The sequence below is a fragment of the Eupeodes corollae genome, chromosome 1, assembly GCF_945859685.1.
Source record: "Eupeodes corollae chromosome 1, idEupCoro1.1, whole genome shotgun sequence".
In the NCBI taxonomy this organism is placed as follows: domain Eukaryota; kingdom Metazoa; phylum Arthropoda; class Insecta; order Diptera; family Syrphidae; genus Eupeodes; species Eupeodes corollae.
Window position 1 is genome coordinate 131,677,668 of NC_079147.1, and position 19,707 is coordinate 131,697,374.

At 30.7% G+C, this 19,707-nt stretch overlaps 1 protein-coding gene across 2 annotated transcripts; it reads right to left on the reverse strand.

Annotated features, from left to right (window-relative positions):
• Positions 1–1,777: 1,777 nt before the first annotated feature.
• On the reverse strand, positions 1,778–18,937 carry LOC129953844 (serine protease inhibitor 88Ea). 2 transcript variants are annotated; one of them, XM_056067351.1, is made up of 4 exons: positions 18,788–18,937; positions 18,253–18,352; positions 2,315–3,295; positions 1,778–2,247 (listed from the first exon to the last, which is right to left on the reverse strand). In XM_056067351.1, the coding sequence occupies exons 3-4, from the start codon at positions 3,284–3,286 to the stop codon at positions 1,954–1,956; spliced, it is 1,266 nt and encodes a 421-aa protein (XP_055923326.1). In that variant the 5' UTR covers positions 3,287–3,295; positions 18,253–18,352; positions 18,788–18,937; the 3' UTR covers positions 1,778–1,953. The 2 variants fall into 2 exon arrangements, with proteins under 2 accessions (XP_055923326.1, XP_055923317.1); XM_056067342.1 differs by having other exon boundaries at positions 18,590–18,889.
• Positions 18,938–19,707: the final 770 nt, after the last annotated feature.

Here is a 19,707-nt window from a genome sequence, read left to right on the forward strand (position 1 = left end):
ATTTTAACTATTTGAAACGAATCAGTTCTCAGCGTGCTAAGTTTGTTTAAAAGTTTTATAATTTTTTTATGCACTTAAATTATTAAGAAAAATGAGAAATTTTGGAATCTAAATTCGAAATCAGCATAACAAAATCCATTTATTCTTGGGACAAATAAATATATGTACATAAATACTTTAGATCACTTTATTTATGCTACAATATACCAAACCTAGCAATTTAAATTGAAGATATCTCAAAGAAAACAAGAGATATTGAGAATATTGAAACTGAATTTAAAAAAGAAAACAAGTTCAAGTTGAAAAAGATTACCTTACTTGGAAACATTGCTTCGAAAACGGGAATATTTAAAAAACCCGATGCGCTACAACAATTCTGACTTCGGATTCAGAATCAGCATACCAAAATCCTTTAGAAATGGTATAGTTTTATTGAATGTAGGATTTCGTCGCAAACCAGTTTAGTCGCCAATAATGATTAGTTACCTATTGTAGAATAATATTATTTAAGTGTGTTTAAATAATATAGGTTTTACTTTCTACATGCATGCGTTTTTGTATATCCACTTTTTAAGTCTTATACTTTAATATACCATGTAACTATTTTTATCTTTAGCACTAAGTATGATGCAAGTTAACGTATCCGCATTGCATTTAAAATCCCACCCAAAAGTAAGGATTCATCAAATTATATCTTTCAACACAAAGTATCCAAATATGCATCCAGCATACAGATATCCATGCGTAGAGTCATGGTCGTCATTTGGAAGTTATCAATTATGGACCCACGCAATTTTATTATCGATATGATTCAATAGTGTAATTATTTTAAGATGAATATTTGTAAGTTAGTTTTTAGCCGTAACCCATCAGGAACACATCAGTTCCAAAATAAAGCCGTTCTGAGATTAAATTAAGGAATTATTTTATTTAATACTTAATTATGTAAGCTTTAACTTAAGCATTCAATAAGAATGTGCAAGGCGAGGTTTGATTTAAAAAGTTCCACCACCGCGTTCCCTATTTTCTATTCAATTATACGTTGTTGACCAATCAGAACGCGATCCAAGCCAGTGGTCACAAATGGAAATTTTAGATTTATACAAAGAACGCGACGATTAAACGTCAAAACAGAAAGAAGGGAACAAAATAAGGAAAGGAGAAAAAGGGCTTTATATTCGCTGCTGCTGCTCACTGTTCACGAAAAAATAAAATTCTTCACACTTTTTTTTATTTCTTTATTATAAAAGCAAGAAAAAAAGTAGTTGCCCTGACTTTTAGAACTGGGTCAATAGAACGCCGAAAGATGATCATGTTCTGACGTATCAGAACGCTCAGAGCAGCGGCTCGTTCTGACCGTCCTGCCGGATTACGTTCTGTTTGACCAGGGGTTTATGTTTATTTTGGTAATCTTGGAAAATCGAATAAAGCACTAGCTGTTTTATGTTTCCTATTTGGACGAGTTTCTATTTTATGTACATCAAATCACTGAACAGATTAATTCCGTTCGGTCCATAAATTATCACACTGATGATTACCGTGGACATACGCAGAGGCGAGTCAATAACTGATTTCTGGAAAAGGCGATCTAGAAAAAAGAAGCAAGCATTAAAGTAGGAGACCTAGTCATAATCGGAGATGAACGCACACCACTCGATCTAAAGGTTTTAAAAGCACCTATTGGAGTAAACGCAATAGCTGAAACCGTTAATTCAAATTGTGAGAAGTACTTCATCAGCAATAAAGTAAATGAATGGATAGAAAAAATACGAAATAATTACGAGAAAGAAGTAAAAGGATTTTTATTTTATACAGGTGTAAATTTAAATGGAATAAATTAGAACAACCAAGTTCCTTAAAAAATCTTTATACAGCGAGTGAACGATAATTCTTTAACATTCTACTCGAAATGTAACTTAAATCAAACTAAATAAAAGGCAGAATACTAGATCCTTATTTTTCTGTTATGGGATCACGGTATATTCCGGTAAAAAGAATGGCTTGTGTCTTGTGATCATATATCAGGAATAAAAATGGATGATTGCACTCGAATTTTGTTGGCTCAAGTGGACGAGCAGATCGAAAACTAAATAGTACTGTGGCAGCTGCAGCCGTACTTCCTTCTTCATCAACCTTTATTTTGGCAACATGCTTTGCGTCTCCTAGTGAAAGTTGTTTGTCCATTGAGAATCCACTGAGATCAGCTTTAGATGTAAAGAGTTGGTTTATGCCCATTTTATTGAGGATCTAAACAAAATAAAAATAAATGGTCATCAATTATGGTATAAAAGAAATTGTATTACAAATATTTTACCGGTAATAACTCCAAATTCTGTTCGAATTCGAATTTTGGCAAAGAGATTTCAATTTCACGAGCCATACCCTCTTTTAAGGCCAAGTTCAAGGTTTCTGGCGTAAGCCTCTCCAAAACATCGTCCAAACTATTTGGTGTGAAAGGGGGAAGGATTATTACCATTGAGACACCTCCTTTTTTGTCACTTAGGTATGGCATTTCAAGAACATGTGCTCGAAGGCGTTCATCTACGGACAAAGCATATGTTCCATTTTTGTGCATCATATCAACGAAGGTTTGTTTATTGGATGAAGTATAAAATACTTCCTGTGTGGTGTCGTTCGCGTCGAACTTTGATTCCCATTGTCCCTTGAAGTATGCAGCATTTGCAAGAACCAAATTCGTTTCCGTGTCAATATCGCCAGCATTGAGAATTTCAGGAATTTCGTTTTTAGTCACTTCTGATACCCAATTATTTATTTGCAATCTGCATTGTTCTGGATCTGAGCGGAAATCCATTGTTTCAAGTTCAAAAAGAACATCACGCATGCATTCGTTAAGTGTGGCTTCTTTAGAGAAGAAAATCTTGTCTGCAGATGCAAACTCGATATTACTTATATTAGAGCGAAGGGCACGCAGTGTTTTTTCTATACGATAAGCTTGCCTGACATGGTCTTTATTCTTTGCCCATTGGAGATTGAGAGCTTCGATGAGTTCAGCCTCAGTTTCATTTCGTGCTCCAAAATATGCAAGCAAAAGTGAATGGTACGTACTGTAGGGTGAGAAAAATAAGTTCTCGTTTGGTGTTGCTTTGTTTATAGCATCAAGCATTGACACAGTGAATTGTTGTTGTCCTCTGTAGAGATTTGATCGAATAGAGTTTGGATAATTAATTTCGTCGGCATCAGATAGACAACCAGCCAATGTGAAGTATTCAAAATGCAAGGTTAAAGCTAAAAAAGCTACAATGATTCGTTGAAGCATCTGAGTCATTGTTCCTGCCTGAAAAAAAAAATGAATATGTAACGGAATTTTAAAAGTAGATGTTATAAGATGTTTATGTAATTTTTATTTGAGCACTACTTATACATATGTATGTATATGAACCGAACATACATATGTAGTGTATTTTTCATTATAGTAATGCAATAGTTGGTTGAAATTTGGTCCTTAAGCTAAGTGTAGACGATTGATAGATCTTACAATACTGCCAGATCTGTTAGCGAAAACCAAGTTCAGTTGGTTGAACTCTACCGCACTCGGTAACACGCGCAAGAAGACAAATACAGACGACATAAGGGATTTGAAAGTAAGGCAAGCTTATAGTATCTCATTGGCCAGCTGTCAAAAAGAATAACTTACTTCCTGCCTTGGTAAAAATTTACCTTTAATGCCGTAAAATAGTCGGATTTGAAGAGAGATTTAATAATATTATTTTATTTTGTAACGGAGGTTTAAAAAAATTACAAAAAACGGCAAAACTTGCTTTAAAATATTGTATATTTTCTAAGATCCAGAAACTTATGAGTAAATATGGAAAAAGAGATGAGTTTGAAGCAATTAGATTATTACTTTTTGAATACAACCGCAATTGTAACCGTTCAAAACTGGATAGCTTAACTATCGCACAACTCATAAAAATTGATAAAAGCTACTACTAAAATGGCGATTCTGCCACAGCCTCATATCGTGCTTTAAGAGAAGATTTTCGTTTACATAATCGTCCAACCACGCAAGCAATTGGCAAAGTTGTGAAGAAATTTAAAAAGACTGGATTGGTTACAGGTATTGTAATGCATCTGCATTATCGTTTAGCTCGTACCACTGAAAATATCGCTGCTATAAGTGAAAATGTTGCCGAAGACCCGAATGTGTCGATTTCTCGTCATTCTCAGAAATTAGGACTGTCTTAGGGCACGTTATGGCATATTTGGCATTTAGAATTTAGATCTATGCCTGCATCCATATAAACTGCAGCTCACACAACGACTGAAGCCATATAAAATTAAAGACTACGACTTGGAGAATACGTGGTTTCAACAAGACGGGGCCACATACCACACAACTCGAGCAAATATGGCTTTATTGCAAGAGACATTTCCTGGTTGCGTAATTTCTCCTCGTGGCAATATCAACTGGCCACCAATCACCGATCATGCGATTTTAACACTTAAACCAACATTCGTCAAGTTGTGAGATACCGCCCAATCAGTGCTTGCAACAATTTGCATGATGATCATTTAAATGACATAATATTTCACAAATACTGTCAACATTTAAACTTTATAATAAAAAGAATTATCATTAAAAAACATCTTATATATGTGTTTTATTTACGTTTACCTTTGAAACCGCAAATGGATAAGCCTTTACATATACCTATGTAGGTTTTTTTGAAAAAAGAACTGAATTGCTAACAATATTTCTTTTTTGTGTGACACAATGTACCCGTGACATGATGGTTAGTGCGTTAGGCTGTCATGTGAGAGGTCTTGTGTTCGTTCCCTGCCTGTGCCACCTAAAGTTTTATCCACGGGTACTGGCTCTTGCGAGAAATTGAAAAATTCTCCAAGAGTAATTCTTGCCATGAAAAAGTGTTTTCTCAAATTAACCGTTCGGATTCGGCATATAAACTGTAGGTCCCCTCCATCCCTGCAATTACTCGCACACAGGAATTGTTGCGCCACCTTTATGTTTATTATATAACCCATTTTTAAACGACAACCTGGAATCTTAAAATAAACACGAAAGAACATATGTATATATTTTTATTTTTAAGCTGTTTCTGTCTCTATAAAACGTCAAAAATAAATAAACTAATTGAGAACAATAGTTTGCTGGATGTTGGAATGGTGACACTCAACAGAAAACGCGAGCGCTACTTAACTCAAATTGACGACGATTTCTATGGAAGCTATTGATTCGATCAAAAATCTGCTAAGTTTATAATTGACATTCTAAATATTGAAGATCGAACTTCAATTAGAGGTTTGTGAAAATGTATATGTGCGCTTCCAAGCTTAATTTTAAATGATTTTAGCTTCTTACTTTGCTAAACTTAAAACCAGGGAATGACTACTTTATCATTTAACAATTTACTTATTCCATATGACATCCGTACAATTATTCGTATAAAGCTGTAGATGGAATGGTCCAGTCAACATTTGAGAATTCCAATGAATAGGTCCTTTTAGGCGCCATTTACTTCGTTTGTCACTTTCTAAGTAAATGTTTTTTAGTAAAAGTCAATTAGCAAATTACTAGTTAGCAAAGATTTTGGACTCCCTTAGTAAATTGCTAAATATTTAAGAAATCGCTCACTAATAAACTGTTAATAAAAAGTTGTTTATAATTTTGCGCCATTGGACTCCAGCTTTCTCCACCTCATTTTATGTTTTTCTCTCTACAAACCAACCGTTTTTGTATAGGTTCAAGTAAAGTGAAATTGTAATAAAATCGAAGTAGAATATATCTTAAACATGTTTCTAACTAAACTGATCTGCCAATTTTTTTTAATGAATAGCATTCGTGTCTAACCTTTATGTTAAATTTGGACTCCAGTTAACATAGACTCGCGTTTAAAGTAGAACTATGAATGTGTCCCAATTTATTTACGGTCGATATTTCCATTGAATTTCTAGATATGGCTAGATGGATATTGCTCTATTAACCTTGAAACGTCGCGATATGTCAAAATTTTGTATTCGAAAAATTGGATCGATTAAAAAAATTCCTACGGGAAGTTAATAAATGTGCATAATCTTGTATTGAAATGACTATAACCGCAAAATATAATTTCCTGGTCTGACGGTTTAATTACAAATTAGTTGTTGTTCAGCCGGCTGGCGGTGGTGATTCCCGCAATAATTAATGACGGTTGGGGAATTCCAAAAGTCAAGAGCTCAATCGTGTTCTGTGAATTAATACATGCCTACATACATATGAGTGTATATACATGGCTTAAGATTAAAAAAGTTATACAAATAAAATGCACGACTGGTCGCATAAACATTCTCATGTATCCAAAGAGCCTGTTTTAAAATGTTTCCTGTGTTTTAAAATTTATCTGCCAGACAAATTTGTTTCCAAATGTAAATTCTATTTGATTTACAAAAAAAAACCTTGATTTTTCAAAAAAAAAATTTTTTTTAATTTAATTTTTTACATATGCAATTTTTTAGTCTGCATTTATTTAGAACTTATTAATATACGTTTCAGATTCCAACTTTGTAAAAACTGAATGGCCCATTTTGGAGATTTCAAATTTCGAACAATACAAATTTTATTTTTTTTAAATCAAAAATAAAAACAATTACATTTTTTAACATGAGATATTATTGAGACGACGCTTGAGAAGGAAACGAATTATTGAAATGAGTTGATTAGTTGTTGAGATGACATAAATACAAACTAACGGTTTTATGGGGGGTATCCTTCTGGTGCAAAATAAAAGTAAATTAAGAACAAATTTTTTAGAGAAAATTAAAAAAAAATTATCGGTTTGTTTTTGCGAAAATTTTAATTTTCGATTTTTTACCTATAGGCCGCAAGTAGAAAATTATTGAGAGTTAAATTTTATAAGGCTATCTTTAAGTTACCGATATCTTTTGTCAACTTTAAACAGTTTTTAGTTTTATTTTGTTTTGGATTCTTGAAAATTTTTGTCTAGCAGCAAGTAAGGAAACAATTACAACCTTCACTGTATTATTAGTTAAGAGTATATCATTTCGAAAGTGCTTATATTATCAGTTTTTAGATCTATTCATTGAACTCAAAAGAGCTTGCCATTCCGATTTCATTACTTACTTAAGGTAATGTACGGTCCTATGTGAACTATGCCCTTACCTAACAATCTTCTTCAACTAGCTTGGTCGCTAGCTATTTGTCTCCTTTCCACCTATGCGAACGCTGTGGGCGTAGATTTGAAGACTTCCCTGGCTGGAGCTTTTTTTCTTAATCTTTCTGGCTAAGTCAACGTCACAGCATAGCGCGTACCGCTCGTCGTTCCATCTTCTCTTTCACTCACCTTCTATGCCTATGGGACCTATGGACAACCCAAGGGGTGTTCATTCGCTTTTTTTATAGTCCATGCTTCCTATATAGCAGTACGAGGATGATAAATTTCTTACACTTTGGCTGCAGATACCCGTGACGTGACGGTAAATGAGTAGGATTGTCATGCTAAAGGTCTTGGATTTAATCCCTGCCTATGCCACCTACAGTTTTTTTTCACAGCAAAATTTTAAACATTTCTTTCCGTTTTGCTAACAAGTGAATTGGTAATTGCCTTTAATTAAAAAACGAACATCTAAAAATGTCTAAAAAGTAACAGTTTGTGAGAATAAACGAAGGAAATTCGCTTGATTGAAATTCCCAACATGAAACATTCTACTATGAACATATTTTAAATTAAATTTTAAAATTTTGAAAAAAAAAGAATTCTTTTCATCAGTTCACCTATACATTTATCTACATACATATGTATGTTTATGTATAATTATATAAACAATTTATTATTACAAACACAATTTGGGTTTTCCTAAATCAAAGTATAATGCCAGTTTATATGACGTGTTGTATTGTTTATTTTCTAGTGCTCGTTGTCTGCTGTTTATGTTAATGGCATAAACCTTACATTCCGAATTAGGTGCTCAAGATAATATTACTCGTAAGTACATAAAATAATTAGTATTTAAACCAAGGACGTCAGCAGAAAATTTGTTCCAAGAAATAACGATGGACAAATTTATATGTGATTTTGCAAATGGAACCGTAGTGCAAAGAAAATAAAGTATACAACTGGGTCGCACGTACTTGTTCCTGAGTCCAAAGACTGTGTTTACAAATATATTTTTAAAATTTACTTAAAAAATACGATTGTCTCCAAAAATTTAAACTCTATTTTAATAATCAAAAAATAAACAATTACATTTTTGAACATCAAATATTATTAACCCTAGAAAGAAAACCATATTTCATAGACCATAAGTTATACACATGATTTATACGTCAATTCGACGTAGGTTATCTTTCTAGGGTTAAGACGGTATAAGAGCTTGTGCTTGAAATGGTGCATTAGTTCTTGAGAAAACTTAAAAACATAAACCGGTTATATGCGGACTCCCTCATGAAGCAATACACAATTATTTGCATTTATTGAAATAAGCCAAGTTAAGAAAAAAGGACACTGTTTGATAAATTGAAAGGACCAAAAGGTGGAGTTACCTTTTTTTATTATTTTTAATATCAAATTAAGGCTAAGGTAAAAAAATGTATCAAAAATTAAAAAAAAAAGCTTAAACAATAATTCATATGGCTTCTAGATAAATTAAGTTAGTTTCTCTTATTCAAAAGAATAAGTGACTAAGAAACATTAGATAGAATAAAAGTTATAACAATATTTTTGTGGGGTTAATCCCCACAATAATTTTAAATTAAAAATCAATATTAAGTATTAATTTCAAAAGAACATAATCAATTATAAATATAAGATAAATCAAAACAATGGATTAAGAATAAATTCTATTTCAGAATGATCAAAAGTAAAAAGCCAAGTTTTCTTTAGGCTAAAAACTTTGATTCGTTTCTCACACATCTGAATTACTAAAGTGGAATTTAAAAATTCTAGGAACATTCACGAGACGACATAAATTAGAGCTCAAACTAAGCTGTTCTACCCAACTAAGCTTTTTATCGAGTAAATCTCCCAAGTATTTAAAGTGATCAACACGTTCAATATCGAAGCGACCATCACAACAGCGAAAACTTGGACAACTCATAGGTGCACATACTTGAAAACCAGAACAGATTGGCGCATGATAATTCAGGGAGAAACTTTCGGGAAAAAATCCCTTTAAATTAAAGAGCATGAATATAGTTTTGCTACTTATAACTAATTTATGTGACCCAAACCAGTGTCGAAGAATATCGTAGCGGTGGTTCATGCTAACAAGAGTTTCAAAGTAATTTTTTTTTGAGTACGAGAGAGCAGTATCATCCGCAAAAGCAGATAATTTTCCCTTAAAAGGCTGTAAGAATAAGGAGTTACAAGTATTAGAAACAGGATAGGACCTAAAATAGAACCTTGAGGAATACCCGTTCTGAGATAAGATACTGAACTTAGAGTATCGTTTATCTAAGTCATTTGGCTACGATTTGTTAGGTACGAACAAAACCAATCATAAACAAAGCCTCTGAAACCAGCATAATAAAGTTTTTTCAGTAATAAGTCATGGTCAACCGTATCAAAGGCTTTTGAATGTCAATGAATAAAGCCGTCGTTACCTTGGAATCATTAATTGAGTTATATATTTCACCACATAATTTTAATAGGGCATCTTCTGTTGACTTACCTTCAAGAAAACCAAACTGACTATCACTGAAAAACTCAGTTCTAGAAAAAAGGACATGCTTCTGTTCTTCATTCCCTTTTCAAAAACCTTGGAAACTACGGAAAGGAGAGAAATAGCTGTATAGTTATTTAAATCCAAAGAATCTACTTTTTTATGTAATGGGATTATTGTAGCAGTTTTTAGGGAACAGGAAACACACCTTTTCTCCCACGATTACCAATATTAATTCAAATTCAATGGGTTTAATGTGTTGACTTTTATGTTTTATCTGAAAAACTGAAAGTAATAACATATGGATACGGGTAATGAAGCTGGTCAACAAAATTAAGTTTTTTTCCAAATACATAATATGCTGTTTTAGGCTAGGGTAAAATGCAACGTAGTTCTTAAAAATGACTAACGGATCTTCGTTTGACTCTGTATGCAGTTTTGAAAAGTTAGTTCCGAAAAAACAAAGAATATAAATAGATTTTATATTGCGTTGAATTTTCTGTTAAATTCTTTTAAATTCATGTATGACAGGTTAAGACTTACAACTAATGAGGAATTTTTGAAAAATAAATAAGAAACTGAACAAATTTAAACGGAATATTGCAGTACGGTATAATTGATTTGGAAAATCATAGCGTATTTTATTGGAAAAAACTACCTCATAAATTTCTATAGCCTTAATGTTTCTTTAAATCATAAAGGATTGAATCTCAAATACCTGAAGCAATTTGATTGGCAGCTATCTACATGACCTTGTTGTCCAATGTAAAAAGTAAAAAAGATCATTAGACAACTACTTTGTTATCATTGAATTAATGATTGCTCATTAGTTTCAAGTTATTTATTGCATGTAAAAGAGTCATGCAAGAATAACTACAAATACTTGTATGTATATACATAGATAGTAAAAGGTGGCTAAAGTAACCCGAGACTTTCGTGTATTCTCATACAGCTCGTACTGCAAATTATATTTCCACTGTTGGCGTTAGTTTGGCTGAAGAATGTTCTTGCTCAACTTGTCGTCGTGCCCAACAATTGCACCTCTCACACTTGTCATTAATTATCATTATCCATAAAAGCCAAATGACAATAGTTTCCTAAGTAATTTATGTTTTATTCAAAATCAACATCGGTCCTTAAAATTTAACCACCCTTTATCATTGTGTTCATTAGAAATAGAGTTGTATTGGTTATTACTTAATTGTCGATTAGTAGGTATTATTATAATATGTTAATATTTAAAAAACTCGAGATCATAAGAAAGAGCTCAAAAATATCACAATTTCAATAAAAAGCATGTATTACCTTTTGGCAGCTTTTTCCGACAGTAAATAAATTAGGTGGGGCAACAGTCCGTAGATAACTAGTTCCTAGTAACTTACAACTCTGAATCATTCCTGGTGTGAGAGAAATTGCAGGGATGGAGGGGACCTAAAGTTTTTATGTCCAATCTAAACTGCTAATTAGTGAAAGCACTTATCATCCTCTCTAGAGGCAGCACCCGTGAAAAAAAAACTTTAGGATTTAACCCAAGACCTCTAGCATGACAGTCCTACACATTAACCACCACAATTACTTTTTCCGACTGCTTTTATTAATATGAAGTCTTCTTATAAGACTTAGAAAAAAACATTAATTTAAAAAACGGGTTTTGAGATATTTTGAAACTTTTACAACAACCATTAATCATTTTCCTGGCCATGACTCACTGTTAAAAATAAAAATCGGTTGGTTCTGTTTAAATAAAACGAAGTCCATACAGAAACTAAATTCTTCTTAACTAGGTGCTTGAATATTTCATTAATTGATCATAGAAAATTCCAACAATAACAAAGCACTTTGAATTGGAAATATTGAATCCTACTGGAAAACACACGACTACTGTATTAATAATACCGAACAGTAAATATATCTACACAATTTTGTATTATCAACTCTTATCACTAGAATGTCAACTACCAAGAATGAATGGTACTTTCTTATCAATAGTTAATTGCGCTAATCAATAATGCAAAATTGTATTCATAATACAAAAATTAAGAAACAGAAATTTTATATATTAACTACAAACTTGAAATGTTTGAGTTTTTGCTTTTGAACGATAATGTGTATATAGGAAAAGGTATGTAAGACTTTTGTGATGTAAAGTTTCAAGTTTTGTCTGAATTAGGACTAAATGAAACCAATTGAAGGCATTATATTAATATATATGTGTGCATTATTTTTTAATTGTATATTAGTGAACATTGTGTATAGGATAATATAATTTATCATTCGGCTTATTTATCTACAATGGATATGGCAATGAACTAGTCAAGTTACATTTGCTTTTCGCATCACTTCGGCAGGGTTTGCTGTCTTCTTCATGGAAACTTTATTACACAAACATACATAAAAGCATGGTAAAAATAGCAATTATGTAGACAAGAAAAAATTTGATTAGGTTTTACATCGAAGTACAATACAAAAATAATTTAATTAACATCTTTAATAATTGCACTTCAAATTAAGTTGAGTCTAGTGGTTTATAAAACTTAAAAATTATCAGGTTTAGACAACATAAGCGACTTTATTAGCAGTCAACTAATAACGTACATTTTGACCAAAGCAACTAGTTAGTTTTTCAAGTGCCATACATTTCAAACTCAGAACTTTACTTCACTAAACTCTATCTTCAGTTTATCGTACAAGGACTATCAACATCTTTACTTTCTACAAACACTTCTTAGGCAAGCTACAAGCCCATCACGATTTGTATTTTGTATTGTAAGGCCAATATAACCCTGTAACAGGAAATATTAAATGTGCAAAAAACAATGAATCATAGAGTAATAAAGTTAACCTTTAGTTTAATACAAATTATGATCAACTGTCATTTTGACATTAGTAGACTCGACTTGATAGTTAGGGAGATTTTTCTTGACTAACATTCCATTTAACTTTCCAATAAAGTTGCCTTAATTATAAGGCCATTTTTTGGCAGGTGGAAACTCGCCTTACTTTCAAGTCCCTTATGTCGTCTGAGCCTGCCCAGTGTGAAGCGGATAATTTTTGTTTTTCTCGTTTACACACGAATTTAACTATTGGGCTAGATATACTCAAATAACATTTATTTATATAAACGGGTGTTTATTTTCGCGTATCGTTTCTTATCTTGCAATACATTTTCGCAGTTGGTCCTTTTGACAGCTGTTACCTGATTAATGCTTATGGTTTGCCATTTGATAATAAATGGACTTAAGCTAAGTATACACAATTGGAAGATCGTCCAACGTTGGACGAACTGTTAAAAGTCCGAATAGCATCCAACTCTTTGTCTTTAAATTAATAATTGTCTGTTCTGTTTAAACGGTTAAAAGAATCTAAAAACAATAAAATTGGTAGACTGATTGGACGAAAATTTTCGAGAAAGATGACGGAAAATGTACAAATTTATTTAAGAAACTTTTAGACTTCTTTTTTGTAATTTTCAAATTCATTTAAAAGCCTGTAAACTTTTTTGTTGTTTATCGCTCAAAAACTTTCTGCCGATTAAAAATTGTGTGTTTAAGATTGAGTTCAAATGAAGGCGAACAATTATTTGATAAAAAATTTTGCGGACGATTTACTGGTAATTTTATTCAGTCACTACTGACAGAGTAAATTGAGTGTTTACATGGTTGATAAAAAATTGGTTAAAATATTTTGCGAAAAATCCTGCCCATATTGAAATATCTTTCAATCGTGTATACTTCTAAGCTTTGCAACTTTAAAACATACGACGCACTGAAACAACCAATTTATTGGAGGAATTATTATCGACGCGGTTAAAGCCAATTAGCAATTGACTAGTTATCAAAACGAAATGAAAGATTTAAAATTTTGGACTCCCTTAGTAAATTTTAAATATTTAGCAAATTGCTAACTAGTAAAAGTGTTAGGCCCTGAACAATCGGTTGTTCAAAATTTTGCGCCAATATATTTTAGATTTGAATTTTTATAAAGTTGTTATATACTTGTTGAGTAATGAGAAACCCTAATAATGTATTAATATTTTTTTTATTATTGTGTTTTTATTCTTTTCGTTTGTATTTTGAGTATCAGGGGTAAGTCGAAGTGTGTTTGAACCTAATACCCAAAGTGGGTTCACAACTCACAATGATCTATAACCATACATCGAATTTTCAACCACGACAGAAATATTTAAAGTACGTGATTTAAATAGAAAGTGACAAATTAAAAATAATATTATGAATAATAATAATCAAACAAAAACCTTTGTATATAAAACCTATAGTGTTATCATTAAGCAATATTTTCTTACGTTCGCCGTAGCCGCATTGTGGCGTTGGAGGTCAAGCCAACAAATTCTGCACGAGTTAATGTCGCGTAGCCACTAGATGCCGCCTTCGTAGGAGTTCCATGTGATAGTAATATAAGTCTTTTACACAAAGAAATAAATGCAGATGATTCATGAAGTTGTTAATATAGAGTGCCATTTATATATGTATGTATATATGTATGAAAGGCCTTATTTTAGAGGTATATGACTTTTAAATGGAATAAAACAGTCGATTTTTAAATAGATAGTATGAAATTTATATTATTTGAAAGATATTCGGGAGATAATCGTAATCGGCTACCACATCTAGTAGAAGATAGACTGTTTCGGAACTTTCTGTTTGTTAAAATAGTGTTAAAAACTTAAAGTTGTTTTAAACCTTATATTTTTAGTTGAATGTATTTTTTTAGGGAAAAAACTAGTCCTACCTCCTTAATGGGACAATATATATACAATCTAAAAAATTGTTGTTTTTAAATACGCTTATTTTACTCTAGGGTACCGAAAATTAAATAGAACCTTATAGAATTGTTTGATTGCATGCTTGTCATAAATAAAATTACATTCATGAAATACACTTGATATACTTATAAATTCATATATTTGATTGTCAAAACACTAAACATTGTTGTACAAGTCGTTTTATGTTCATAAAAGTTAAGTATCTAAGGTCCTTCTATAACGAACGTATTCTATATATTATTGTAAATATTATGTTATAACTAATGCTTTATTATTGTTTTTAGTGCTGTATCGCTTTTTGTTTACTTTTATCAATTCAGTCACCTATTTGACATTTTATGTCTACAATTATCTGCTGCTAGAGTTGATTTCTGAGAATTTTCTCAATCAGTTTGACAGATCAGGAGAGTAAAATGGGACAATATATATACAATCTAAAAAATTGTTGTTTTTAAATACGCTTATTTTACTCTAGGGTACCGAAAATTAAATAGAACCTTATAGAATTGTTTGATTGCATGCTTGTCATAAATAAAATTACATTCATGAAATACACTTGATATACTTATAAATTCATATATTTGATTGTCAAAACACTAAACATTGTTGTACAAGTCGTTTTATGTTCATAAAAGTTAAGTATCTAAGGTCCTTCTATAACGAACGTATTCTATATATTATTGTAAATATTATGTTATAACTAATGCTTTATTATTGTTTTTAGTGCTGTATCGCTTTTTGTTTACTTTTATCAATTCAGTCACCTATTTGACATTTTATGTCTACAATTATCTGCTGCTAGAGTTGATTTCTGAGAATTTTCTCAATCAGTTTGACAGATCAGGAGAGTAAAATGTTAAGATGATTCATTTTTAGAGAAATAATGTTTATATTCCTGAGAATACCGAATTCTCTACGTTGTTAAACATATAATCTGAGATAAAAGTAACTTATTAACTTTTTGCAGATATTATTATTTTAAACTTTAAACTCTAGCTCACTTACACTGAAGGTTTACCTTCAATAAATCATCACATAAATATTATTGTCTATAAAAAAAACTCCGAACACATTTTGCAAATCCCTTTTGAGTTGTATTTTGTATAAAAATAAAATAATAATTTAACAAATAAAATTTTTTTTATACAAAAGAAATACAAGAAACAAGAAATAAATGAATCAGAGTTAATATACTCAGCTTTCACTTAAATTTCAAAGTATGACTAACTTTCCAACAAAAAATATGTCTTAATTATCAGATAATTTTTGACACTTGACCAATCAGAGGTTTACATATTTTTACATACACATATTTTTAAAGAACAATAATATGTCGTTAACTTACTAACACCTTTGCTATTTCAAAACCCAAACTGAAAATCAGTGTTTAAGTAATTTTTGTAAATTATCAAAATCAACATTGGAAACGCTTGCGTCTATATTCAGGTACTTAATTCTCTTATTTATGTATTTCTTCATTTACTTTCATTGATGAAAAAAGATTTAATAACCATGATAAGACTTTATATTGCATTCATAGCTGACAATGTAACAAAGCATACATGTATTGACACCAGATCAAATTTGTTGTTTATTTTAAACATTTTATTTATTTCACATTTTATTTATTTGAGATGCATAAACTAGATTGACTTAACATGAAAAAGGTATACAGTGCCGAGCATAAGTCATGGTACTCTTATTAAAAGCTTCGAAAAAAAGAAAATTTAAGGACTAAATTTTTAATGCATCAAGTTATTTATTATGAGGAAACTTAATTGTTTGTTTTACAAATAGAAACAAATTTAAAAAAAAAAAAACATTTTCAAGCAAGAACTAATAAAACCATGGAATCTACGAAAAAAGTGGTACAAAAGTCTAGGTACTTCTGCGCTTAACCAGTTCTAGTGCTTCAAAGATTACTGCCGATATAGAGATTAGTTTAAATAAAACAGTTTGCAGTTGCAAGATCGATCCAGGGATCTGGGTTTAAGTCGTACACACCTCGTAAAAAGCCATTTGTAAGTGAAATGAATAAAAAGAAAAGACTTGACTTTGCAATCGTATATACAAATTAATCAAATACATTTTTGAACAACGTAATATTCTCCGACAAGTAGAAATTCAACATCTTGCATCAGATGCGTGCATAAGGTGAACAAGGTGAATCCTAAAATCCTAAAATACCATTAAAACTTTGAAACTATATTATATACTATATTCTATCTCCCCCAATTTAGGCGGGAGGAGCAACTTAAAAAAAATTGTTACTTAAAAAAGCAACGGTAATGCTAACAAGAAAGTATTAAACTTTTCATTCCAACATTCTGTTCTATTACCCAGTTTTTAAATGAAGTCAAAACTATGCATAGTTTTTGAAAAATTTAATTTTAAATTTGAGTCAAAAAAAACGTTAACAAAAATTTTCAATTTCAATATTTCAAAACCATAGGTTTATAAATATTTTTTTTTTTAATAATTTGTTGCTCTTAGGGTATGTAATGTATGGTTTTATGTCTCTTCGTTTTTGAGAAAATTGAAAATAACCCCAACTACTATTTTAATTTAATTATTTTTTTTTGCTTGAGTGGTCTGATTTTGATAGTAATAAAAATAATAGCAGGTGCAAGTTTGGATGTATGCAATAGTGGGGTGCGTTCAAGTTTTGGTGCTGCCCCCTGCAACCAACCAACCACCATAGGATTTGGGGTGGGTTCAAGGTTGGGCGGGTGCAAAGGGGGGTGCATAGCTGGATATAAGAAAAATTAATTAATCCTAGGTGTATCTTAATCCTTCTAAAAAAAACAATAGAAGATAAACTTTTGAAAAATTACACTTTAAACCATTTTTTAAGTTTTTTTTGCTCAAATTTTGATTTAAAAAAAAAATTTGTAAAAACTCTGCATAGTTTTGACTTGGTTTAAAAACGAGCTAATATGTAAAAAAAATGTATAAAACCTAGTTTAAAAAACTATAATTATTTTTTTATTATTGTTTCCATATTTTTTTTTAAATTGCCGCTACTTCCTAAACGGTGGGAGATAGACCCCGTTCCCATGGTAAAAAATGCGCGTTTTTAACTTTTTTGTACAAATCCATCACTAAACTTTGTAGCCTGAGTTATCGTTCTCTCCCCCGTTTTTAAGATATTTGAAGGATATTTTTTGTTTTTCTTGTATTAGTTCGTTAAATAAACTTAAACTTGAATAAATCAAAACATAAGTTGAACATTTTGTCTTAATATCGTTTATACAACTCATTTATCAAGAATAAACACACGGGTACCATGACTTTTGCTCAACACTATATGTACATTTTCATCATACGCTTTATTATTTTTCTTATAAATACTCCAAAGCATATTGAAGATATCTTTTAGTCTTTGTGTAAAATTGCTCAAGACACAAAATCTTAAAGTCACCATAGTCTCAAAAAAAAACTTTAATGACATTTCTGCCAAACATTTCACCTACGTACAACTTATTGAGTAAGTATTTGTGTCTCGATTTTATTTAGCAAACAATTTAATGTTGTCAACGAATTTAAGTTGACAAAACCAACGAAGTTTATATAATACAAATTATATGCCATTGATTACGAAAGCAGTGCTATTTTAAAATAATTTCAAGGATTAAGAAAACTCTTTAAAGGTCAGGTTATAGAAAATTATTGGTAATTGTAAATAATCTTACCTAATAATACCAAGATTAAACAAGTATTAACAATAACTCATTGCCAATTTGAGACAATCAAGCGAATTTAAAATAGGTTTCGAATAGTAACAACAAAGTTATTGAAATTTATAACCTGTTTTCCAGAAATATCTTACTCACCTTTTATTTTAATTTTTATTTCTATCACGAGTTGTTATTATTGTCCGCCTCGGCTTATGATTTACCCTTGAAAGTGAATTTGGGCACAAAAATATGTTTTCTGAATTCCCGGTAGCGTAAGATGGGAGAAGAAAATTAAAAGAAATTATTTTACTTTTACCATAATAATTAATGAATGTAAACAAAAACAATAAAACAAGATTTTCTCAACCCGTATATTATGTATGTATGGATATACACAACAAACCGAGAGTTTCACAACGAAAATGAAGATACTTTTACTTTTCTTTTTTAATTTGTTTAAAATATTTTTTCTTCAACTTATTTTTATAGGTACCATAAAACTGGTTGCATGTGTGTGCTGGATATTGTTGATTGTATAAGTTTAAATTTGGTTATATTTTAATTATTATTTCTTAGTATAATAAAGTTTAAATAGCAAAATATTAATCTTTTAAAGTTTGTAGAATTGTTTAAGTTTACAAAATGTTACACTAATCAATACATTTATTTTGTTCTCTTTCAAGTTATTTACTTTTTTTTTAAATTACACTGGTAATAAGCAATCGAAAATAAACCGTAGTCGATCGATTCTCTGTAGAGACTAAAGTAAAGACTAAACTTTTGTGACTCCCAAGCTGTGATTAAATTCAGCCTGGCCTGTAGATTATGTAGCTCTCGGTCTCGTTGATTCGTCTTTTTGTTGTTCATTGAGGTGGGGTCCGTTCGTTCCCTCTTCCCACTGTTGATATTTATTGCATTATTTATAAATAATCATTATTATAACTTGTGCGAAAGTTACTCGCAATTCTTGTATGTAAATATTTATGTATATTTTTTTTTGTTTAATAAGAAAATGGGAAATAAATGTATATATAGGAGAGATTGGGGATAAAAGTTGCAAGTCTATACCATATGTATGTTAAGTTAGTGTGATATATTTTCTTGTACTTTTGTAATAATCTTAACTTTTCTCTTTACAACAGTCAGTTGGTGTCAATATAAATCGAAGCTTGACTTATGTACAACATTTAAAATGACATACAAATGTGTGTATAAACATAAAGGGTGGTACCATTTTAAGGGCCGATGTTGATTTTGATTAAAACAGAAAATATGGAAAGTATTGCAATTTCTTTTTTTTTGTGATAATATTGGTATGATTAAATTATAACACCCAGAGTTCCCGACTCTCATGATTTATCATGATTCTCATGATTTTCCACCCCTATTTCATGATCTCATGAATTTATTGAAAATCTCATAATTTTTCAAATCTTCCTTTAAAAAAGAATTAGAAAATCAATAATTTGTTGAAAACTTAATTTTTAAAATTTAGATTATATAAACCCCAGGAATCAACTTTCGTATGGGGATACGTATTACGGCATGAAAATAGCGCTTTTTTTTTTTTTTTTTTTTTTTTATAATTAGCAAACACTAAAAGGGTTTTTT

What these genes read in the sequence shown, in the direction of transcription:
- LOC129953844 (XM_056067351.1), bottom strand. Translation starts at nt 3,286, where the DNA reads ATGACTCAGATGCTTCAACGAATCATTGTAGCTTTTTTAGCTTTAACC. An exon ending in AGAATTTGGAGTTATTACCG is followed by an intron (nt 2,248 to 2,314) that starts GTAAAATATTTG and finishes TATTTTGTTTAG; the next exon opens with ATCCTCAATAAAATGGGCAT.